This window comes from Nicotiana sylvestris, chromosome 9 (genome assembly GCF_000393655.2).
Source record: "Nicotiana sylvestris chromosome 9, ASM39365v2, whole genome shotgun sequence".
Classification (NCBI taxonomy): Eukaryota; Viridiplantae; Streptophyta; class Magnoliopsida; order Solanales; family Solanaceae; genus Nicotiana; species Nicotiana sylvestris.
This window is the reverse complement of record NC_091065.1, coordinates 191,474,870-191,484,557: the sequence shown is the minus strand read 5'-3', so window position 1 is coordinate 191,484,557 and position 9,688 is coordinate 191,474,870. Positions and strand designations below refer to the sequence as shown.

The window sequence follows — 9,688 nt, the reverse complement described above, 5'->3', positions numbered from 1 at the left end:
AGGTCCCGAGGGCCTCGGGGGGATTTCAGAAAGGTTAACAGAATGAAATTCGGACCAAAAAGAAAAGAAAATGCTGCAGAAATTTCTGCTGCAATTTTCTGCAGAAGGTCTTTGGAGTGCAATAGTGGAGTGTACTTCGAAGGCCTATATCTTTTGATTAATAAGGAATTTTGAGATGGTTCAAAAACGAAAGTTGTAGCCTTCATGTCTAGTTTCCAGAAAGCTAAATAAATAGTAATTTGGACATCTGTAGAGAATGTTACGGTCGATTGAATATGACTAGTGGAGCTCGTTCTCCAGAATTTTCTGATTTCGGAGAGCCTACTTTAGAAGCTCATATATCGGGATTTATAAAGAGTTATATGGTGTACAACCTATAAAATTAAAGATCTTTGAGTCTAGTTTCTAAATCTTCAAACCGTTTGTCATTTGGATATTAATACAAGACGTTATGGCTGTTTAAACAGAAGGTGTCCGACAAGGAACAATTTTAATAGGATGTACAACTTGTATAGCACAAGTGCAAGGTACAACGCGACGAAGCACAGGCAGATTCTTTTATACACGAATTTAGCTCACTTTTCTTCATTTATTCAAAGTATGGACGATTTTTGGGGAGCTTCAAGAGGGGATTTTCATCATCAATGTGGAGGTAAGTTATCCCCACCTATTTTGAGTTAAGTACATCAATTATGTATGGATTTGAGCATGAAAATTGTAGAAAAATTGAGGATTTAGGCCTAGGGATTTGAAAATAAGTTTTGGTGATTTGAGGGGTCAAATGAACTCCGATTTTGGTAAATTTTATATGTACGGACTCGTGGCGAGACGAAGAATCCGGTGATGTGACTTTCGTAATTTTTCGAGAAGTAGGCCCGGTGCTCGGGTTTTGCAAATTTCGTGATTTTCGATATTTTTCGAGTATTTTCGATTGGGTTATATTCCCTTAACCTATTGTAATATATTCCTTGTGGTTTTGGCAAGATTCGACGCGCGAGAAGGTCGATTCGAAAGGAAAGGCCATCACGCAGTAGACTTTTGGCCGTCTTGAGGTGAGTAATAGATGTAAATGCTGTTATGAGGGTTTGAAACACCGGACTTTCACATCGTAACGCTATATTGAGGCGTGACACGCACTCCATGGCGAGTGCGGGGTCGGATACTATTGGGGATTGTGACTTGGTCCATCCCGTGTGATGTTTATACTATACTGGTGATTGATACACATACTTCATTGATATTACTGGGCTTGATGCCATGTTTGGGGCCTTGTGCCGATTTGTAAAATCCTTCGAGGATTGATATTACTGCTTAGCATGATTTGCATATCATTTAATTTCAGTCCAAGGTTTTAAATGCTGTTTTGCAAACTCAGCCATAATTCTAAGTGTTGAAAACTTAAATGATATTTTTAAATGTATTCCGGGCTGGGAACTTCTGTTTTGTAAATGCCCAAGGGGCTTATTATATTATTTTCTGGACTGATTATAAAGTGACTTGAAACAGTGGTAACAATGACACTGTGTGATATACTTGAAACAGTGGTAACAATGACACTGGATGATATACTTGAACAGTGGTAACAATGGCACTGTATGATATAAATTGGTCAGGTAACAATGGCTGACCGGTCAGGTAACAATGACTGACCAAGATATTGCGCTTGGGCTGTAGGAGCCCCTCCGGAGTCTGTACACACCCCCAGTGAGCGCCGTCGACGATAAATAAATATGGATGGCTCGGGCTGCACGCCGCAGTGGGTACTGGAATGTACCATCATATGCATTGCATTGCATTCATGTATTTCTATTTATACTGTTGTTTAGCTGCTCAGTTCCATATGTTGCTGTATATTTGGATTTTAGCTTACTTTGTGTATTTACTGGATTTTCTTATCTTCGGACTGTAGTTACTTTTATTACTCACTGGGTCGGAGTACTCACTTTACTCCCTGCACCTTGTGTGCAGATCCAGGGCAGTCTCAGGCTCAGTAGATCTAGTTGATCAGCAGATCCAGCTTCTGGAAGTATCGAGGTAGCTACACGGCGTTCACAGCCATTGATCTTCTCCCTCCTATCCTATCTCTTTATTTCCGCATTATCAGACTTTGGATATACCATGTATTAGGATGATATTCTGTATTCTAGAGGCTCAGATTCGTGACACCGGGTCCTTGTGAGATTATATTGTGTATTTTGTTAAAATCTTCAGTACTTTAATCTTGCTTAATTGATATTTCTTTCCGCTATTTTTGATAAATTGGGTTAAGTGTTGAATAATGATCGGGCTTGCCTAGTAGTGTGCTGGGCGCCATCACGACCGGGATTTGGGTCGTGACAGTATTACCTAATACACTTATACTTAGTGCGTAGTATAGCGTAAGTATATATATTATATACATAAGCTATATTCGATACAGTATTACCTAATACACTTATACTTAGTGCATAGTATAGCGTAAGTATATATATTATATATATAAGCTATATTCGATACAGTATTACCTAATACACTTATACTTAGTGCATAATATAGCGTAAGTATATATATATATATATATATATATATATATATATATATATAAGCTATATTCGATATAATATTACCTAATAGACTTATACTCAGTGCATAATATAGCGTAAGTATATATATATATATATATATATATATAGAGAGAGAGAGAGAGAGAGACGCACGATTCGTAGTACTATTCATCCCTTGTATTACAAAAGTATTAACGGCTTATATTTATATTATTTAGATAGTAAATACAAAAGTGATTTTTAATTTTGACCATTGTTGACCTGAATAGAGACCAACTTTGGTCGCTATTTATTCAAGAATTTAGTTTAGCGACCAAAGTTGGTCGCTATATTTAAATCAGATTTAATTATATTTCATATAATATTTAAATTAATAATATAATTATTAAAATTGTATAACTGGGTCCCATTTAAGCGACCAAAGTTGGTCGGTATCTGCCTACCCTTTAAGTAGAGACCAACGTTATTCGTCATTTTTATATTATATATATTTATATTTTATAATTTTTTTAAAATAATAATATAATTATTAAAATTTTGTAGGTGGGTCCCACTTTAGCGACCAACATTGGTCACTAATCTCAGTAAATGTTTGACCAAGAAAGTCTGACCAGTCCAGTCAACATTTTGACTAATATAGCAACCAAGTAGCGACCAACCTTGGTCGCTATTTTGTTTATTTTATTTATTTTATTATTTTTGCTATTTTAGCGACCAACTTTGGTCGCTTTTTCCCACAGACCAATGTTGGTCGCTAAATTTTGGTCTCTTTTTTCCGGATTTCTAGTAGTGTGTAGTGTAAAGGACAGTCCGGTGCACTAAGCTCCCGCTAACGGGGTCCGGGAAAGGGCCAGACCACAAGGATTTATTGTACGCAGTCTTACCCTGCATTTCTGCCAGAGACTCTAGCAAAGTGTAGTGTAATTAGAATATATTATCCCAACGGGTAACTGAAGTGTCCTACCTAAAAAGCTCTTGTTAAATATGATTTATGCCTCTGCTGTGCTTTTTGTCTCTGGTGCGTTCGAATAGCACAGGGAGCATTGTAAAAATGATGGACCTCAATTGTGTAATTTAAACAAAAAAATTGCAGAAATATGATACTTTTTGGGGTGGTTTTAACATTTAATCCCGCTTGCCCTTTAGGCAGAATGACGTTCAAAACCACGTTTTTGGCCTAATTAAATGTCAAATGTGCCAAGTCAAATAACATATGATCAAAACTGGAATAAGATTCATGTATCAAATCAACTATTGTCCCTTCTAAACATAACTAACAGCTTGTTTGGATTGTTGTTGCATGTCGTTTTATAATGTATTGTATTGTATTATATTGTATTGTATTGTTTGATGAATGCAATATTTGGATATTGTATCGTTTGTTATCGTTTCGTGATGTCACGCACTAATAATATGAAGAATAAACTTGCAACATTACTAAGAAAAAATAGGATATGGAGTAAAATTATTGTATAAAAAGTAGGATAAATGATAAAAGATGATTATCTAATAATAAGGAAGGGCAAGATGAGAGAAAAACGCAAGGAAATGACACCGCCACACCAAATCCGTCATTCCATAAAGTGACACTTTTCATTGTTACGTAATGATGGATTTAATGATACGATAGAATAAAATTTAAGTAATAATTAAAATAAACATTGTATTTAAGTAACAATACTATATGATTCAATAGGTAACAACCGTCCAAATAAGTTGTAACAGTGAAATAGTAAAAACAAGCAGCCAGGTGTACAAAACATCCCACATTCATGTCAGGTTTAGGAAGGGTCGCCCCCAATGGGTGTGATGTAAACAACCTACCATAATGCAAATATTAGTAAATATTGGCATTGTCCAAACACGTGACTTATAGGTTACATGGACAATATACAAAATGCTTCCATATTTGCTCCAAATACTCAGCTTTGAAGGTGTGTCTGCATTGTTATATATAATCATATGTCGACAGATTCGACAAACAACGAAGCAATCAAGTCTTTAACTTTGGATTTGGGATTTGTGTATCCATCATCATCTTTCAAAAATGTATCGGCCAATCTTGAAAAATTTAAAGATCGTTCGAGGATAAACATTGGTACTGCAGTAGGGCGCAAGAGTTCCTTATTTATATCTTTCCACGCATTTGTGATTTTTTTCCGCATCTCAACATATGTTTCTTGCTTTGAAACTCCATATTCTTTCATGTAGCACTCAACAAATGAAGCAACATGTCCTCTTTGTTGTTCAACCTACAACATAATATATTTCAATTTCTTCATTAATATTATACAATATTTTACCATTTTAATCAGCCGTTTCTAAAGTTCCATAATTCAGTTTAAGTAAATGTGATCATTGAAGTTGTAATTTATCAAGCATGTCTATTTATTTTATCATGCAAAAGTGCCACCTAGACTCGAAATCAGACTGAGAAATGCTTTTTTTGAGTCGAGGGTCTATCGGGAACAACATTTCTACCTCTATAAGGTAGGGTAAGATCTGCGTACACATCTCTCTTCCTAGACCCGTACTGTAGGAATATATTGGATATGTTGTTTTTGTTATTGTAGTTGTTTTTGTATTGTATTTAGGGACAAAATTCGCGAATTACGATGGCTATTGTTATATAAAATGAAAATTATATTGTTATACTTACTTCATGATCAGCCATATCATCCATTAATCTACATATTGTTGATGCAGCTCGAAGAATCAAAGGTTCATTTGCCAACCATTCAAAAGCCTCTTTTGTTATAATTTCCTCCATAACAACCAAAGAAATTATTCCATACATCGGACCGGTAGAGCTTACAAGTCCATTTTTCATATACTCCTCGCATTTTGGAATGTAGTTAGCATTCAACCACTCAGCTTCCTTAAAATAGACTGCCGCCACCTTTTTCATCTAAAAAAGTAACAGAAAATGTACTAATAGTTCAAAATTGCGATTCTTCCCTACAACTTGGTTTACTTAATTAACTATTAAGTAGTAATTAATGTAACTTAATCAAGGATTACCTCTTTTTTCGCATAGTAGATGTGATCTGCTTTACCTTCTTTGGCCAATACTTCTTCCATTTCATTGAAAACGTCGAGAAGGCCTTGATAAATAGGTCTCAGATATGTCGGTAATAAATCCATGGCATCTTCGTCCCATCTGCAAAGTCTAAGTTGTCATAATATATTTCTATATAACAATACTTCACTATAGCATCTTAAAAAAATATCAGAATAAATGACGTTGTTATAGAAAGATTTTATTATATATAATTTTACCTTTGGATCGCATCCGTGAAAAGCACAAGCTCATCAAAAGTTGCATAAGCATCATAAGTGTCATCAATAATGGAGTTCATTTTGACTACTTTTGTTACCAAACTTCTTGAACGACTATATTGAGGTTCAAAATATATTCCCACCGTCCAAAAATAAGCTTCTACTAATCTGTCCTTTGCATATGGAAATTTGTTTGCACGATCCAAATCTTTCCACCAGCTATAGATATCATAACAACATTAACATACTTAAACTTTAGGTGTTATTAATTAGCGCGAGTTACAGTCAAACCTCTCTATAATAGTCACGTTTCTTTCAAAAATATTTGGTAACATAAAAGATTGATTTTAAAGAAAACTTGACCGTTATAGTGAACTGTTGTTATAAAGGATGTGTTTTATAGAGAGGTCTGATTGTACCATAATTATGAAGATGACAAGAATAGTAGATGTACCTTGTTAGCTCGTTAAGCTCTTTTCGATGAAGCTTTTGTAACATGTTGAAGTCCAACTTTGCAAATTTCAAAAGTAAATCATTATGTGTTCCAATGTTTTCATATATGTGTATGTATTTCCTTGCTCCCACCCTTGGTATAGCTTTGCGAATAGGATGGCTTAAGGCTTCAGTAACTTGTACCTTAAGCGAGTTGCTCAAATTCGGGATCACGGACTCGAGATGAGTCGTGGTAAAGATAAGAGCTTCTTCTAGAATTTCCTCGTCGTGCACTCTCATATGTGCTGCTTCATACAAACTCAGTAATCCTTGAACATCATTAGTATGATTTTCCTTGAATTTTCCGTCATGGTTAGTGAATTGCTTGAACACATCTGGTTGAACACCATGTTTATATTTTGAAAGAAATGAATTTCATTAGCATCAAGAAATTAAACCCTAAGTTATTACAACAACAACAACAACAAAAAATATTCAGTGAAATCCTACAAGTGGAGTCTGTGGAGTAGAGTGTGTACGCAGACATTACTTTTACCTTGTAAAGATCGAGAGCCTGTTATCAATAGATCCTCGACTCAAGGAAAGCATAGTCACAACATTGTTAATAGAAATATAGTCGTGGACAAGCCATGGAAAAAGAAGTAAATCGTACCCCAAGTTATTATTGACAATAACAACAGCAACCCAGTGGTTTTCCATAAGTGGAGTCTTAAATAATATTCCTATAATAACTATTTGATTTCACAGCTAGTTAAGAAATTTACAATTTCCACATTATAGTTTTTTACTATTTTTAAGCAGAAGGACAAAATAAAAAAGTATAATACAGAAGTCTTCTATATAGAAGCAGATCTCGAAACTTGCTATTCTCTGCACAAATAAGGTGCGATAACTAAAAAAAGAGGAAGGCGAGTCTTTGAGAACGATAAAGTTGTTACTGTGTGACCTACAATTTATGTGTTTGAGCCATAAAATCAGTTACTAATGCTAGCATTAGGGTAAGTTGCCTACATTACACCTCTTGGGTGCGACTTGTCCTGACCCTGTGTATACACGAGATATTTAGTATTAGGGTAAGTTGCATACTTTACACCCCTTGGGGGCGGTCCGTCCTGACCCTGCGTATACACGAGATATTTTATACGCCGAGCTGCCTTTTAACAACGAAAAAAAATGAAGCTGTGCGGGAAAGGGCAGAAATGTAAGGTACCTGAAGACATGTAATATCCTTGTTGCCTCGCAAGTCGAAAACGAAGAGCAGCAACATAAAGGTTGTGTTCATCGTCATCTTCACTATTTTGAGACAAATTAAAGATGTTTTGAATGGAGTTTTCAATCTCATCATTGAAATGATATGCTAATCCCAATCTTTGAATTGTGTCAATCAAGACTAGTTTTTGTGTACTATTATCTGGAGTTTCTACCAACATTTTCCGAACTATTTCTTTTAGCATTTCATGTTCATTTTTCTCTTGGGTAGTAATTTCCTGCAGGCAGAAATTGAGCATCAGGAGCGTATCCGCATGTATAATACCAGGTTCATCTGACTCAATACATTCACGGAGCACAAATTTATGTGTAACATTCTACTAAAATTGTAACAGATCCTTAAAGGTTGAACCCAAAAAATTTAAATCCTAGATACACATATGTTAATCATTAAAAAGGGCAGCCTAGTGCAATAAGCTTCCGCTATGTGCGGGGTCCGGAGAAGGGCCGGACCACAAGAGTCTATTGTATGCAGTCTTACCTTACATTTTTGCAAGAGGTTGTTTCCACGGCTCGAACCCGTGACCTCCCGGTCACAAGGCTCCTTTTGATCATTATTTATGAGTTTTGAATACATTATTAGATATATAGTGAAAACCTACCTAAGTTTTTACAAAATAGTAATATTCCATTCGTTTCAATTTATTTAAACATTGTCGGAGCATGAGAGTCAAGTTCAATAATTTTTAATGTGATGAACATATATTCTTTAAATGTTTTGAAATAAATTTTACACATTTAGAAACTGCATAAAAGGTATTGTAAGTCACAACAATTAAAAATTCAAAATATTTGAAATGCATTTGCAAAAAATATGGCCAAAGAAAATCTTATTTGACCCCATATAGTAAAAGATTCATTCTTTTTTGAGACGGAGGAAGTATTAAATTCCAAACTCATAATTTCAAAAGTACGATAAAGACCAATCTTAAAGCTTGAACCTTTCATGTTTAAATGCTTCATCCATCTCTAATAAAATTATAACATCTTCATTATTCCTTTAGGTAACACAGTCAGACCTCTCTATAACATCCCCATATAACAGTCATTCACTAAAGAAGTCAAGTTTTCTCGGAACCGATTACTATTTTATATTATAATATATAATCTCTATAACAACACTTCACTATAACAATAAAAAACGATCGCAACAAATGAAGTTGTTATAGAGAAGTTTGACGGTAGAATATAAGCATGGGATTGTGACTTACTGTTATTTCAGAATTGTAGGAGAGAAAATGGTCACCCCAAATTGTTGAGGGAAAATCTGCCAAATGACGAGAGCTTGAAGAAAGATCCATTGCTCGATTCATTCTTCTTACTCTCTCTTTTCTTCTCCCTCCAAAAGAGGCATATGATGAGTGTATAACTCTGAGTTGAGAAGTATTGCATCTCCAAATATTCGACTGAAATTTTGCAAAGTGAGAAAACATTAATGGAGAAATTGATTGACTCATCTCTCTCTTTCTCTCGCCAAACGAGTTTTCTAGTTCCTTTACTTTAGAGTTTTGTAGCCAAAAAAAAAAAAAAAGGGCAGCCAAGCGTACAATGTTAGAATTTGCCACTACAACATTATGTATATATAGCTACAAATTCTTAGCTATATGTGGCTAATACCTAACAATAGCCACAAAAATTAAAATTTCATAGCTATTTACAATTTCATAAAAAAATTAGCTACAAAATTAAATTGACAAAGCTGATTTAGCATTTTTGCTATAATTGCTAACTGTCGTAGCAATATTACCCAAATAGCTACAAAGTTATTGCTACAATAAAATTTCGTAGTTAATCGTATTTTTTTGCCACGCATTTGAAATTACTGTAGCAATACCAATTTTATAGCCACAAAAATTACTTCTAACAAAATGTTATAGCTATTAGATATTTTTGCCTCAAGTTATAAAAGCATGTAGTAATAATTGCATTAATAGATATAAAAAATTATTGCTACGACAATATTTTGTAGCTAATTATGAGTTTTTGCCACACGTCTGAAATTACTGTAGCAATATTAATCTTCTAGTCACAAAATATTACTCGATACAAAATACTGTAGCTGAATAAGTATTTTTGCTTCAATTATAAAAATTTGTGGCAAAAACTAACTTAATAGCTACAAACTTATTCTGATACAATAAAAT

At 34.4% G+C, this 9,688-nt stretch overlaps 1 protein-coding gene across 1 annotated transcript; it reads right to left on the bottom strand.

The window, feature by feature from the left end:
- Window positions 1-4,501: 4,501 nt before the first annotated feature.
- Window positions 4,502-9,001, bottom strand: LOC104240367 (germacrene C synthase-like). Its single transcript, NM_001302612.1, is given in 7 exon segments — window positions 4,502-4,795; window positions 5,203-5,451; window positions 5,565-5,703; window positions 5,823-6,041; window positions 6,277-6,649; window positions 7,486-7,762; window positions 8,756-9,001. Coding segments are annotated over 7 exon segments (1,797 nt in total).
- Between the last annotated feature and the right edge of the window lie 687 nt (window positions 9,002-9,688).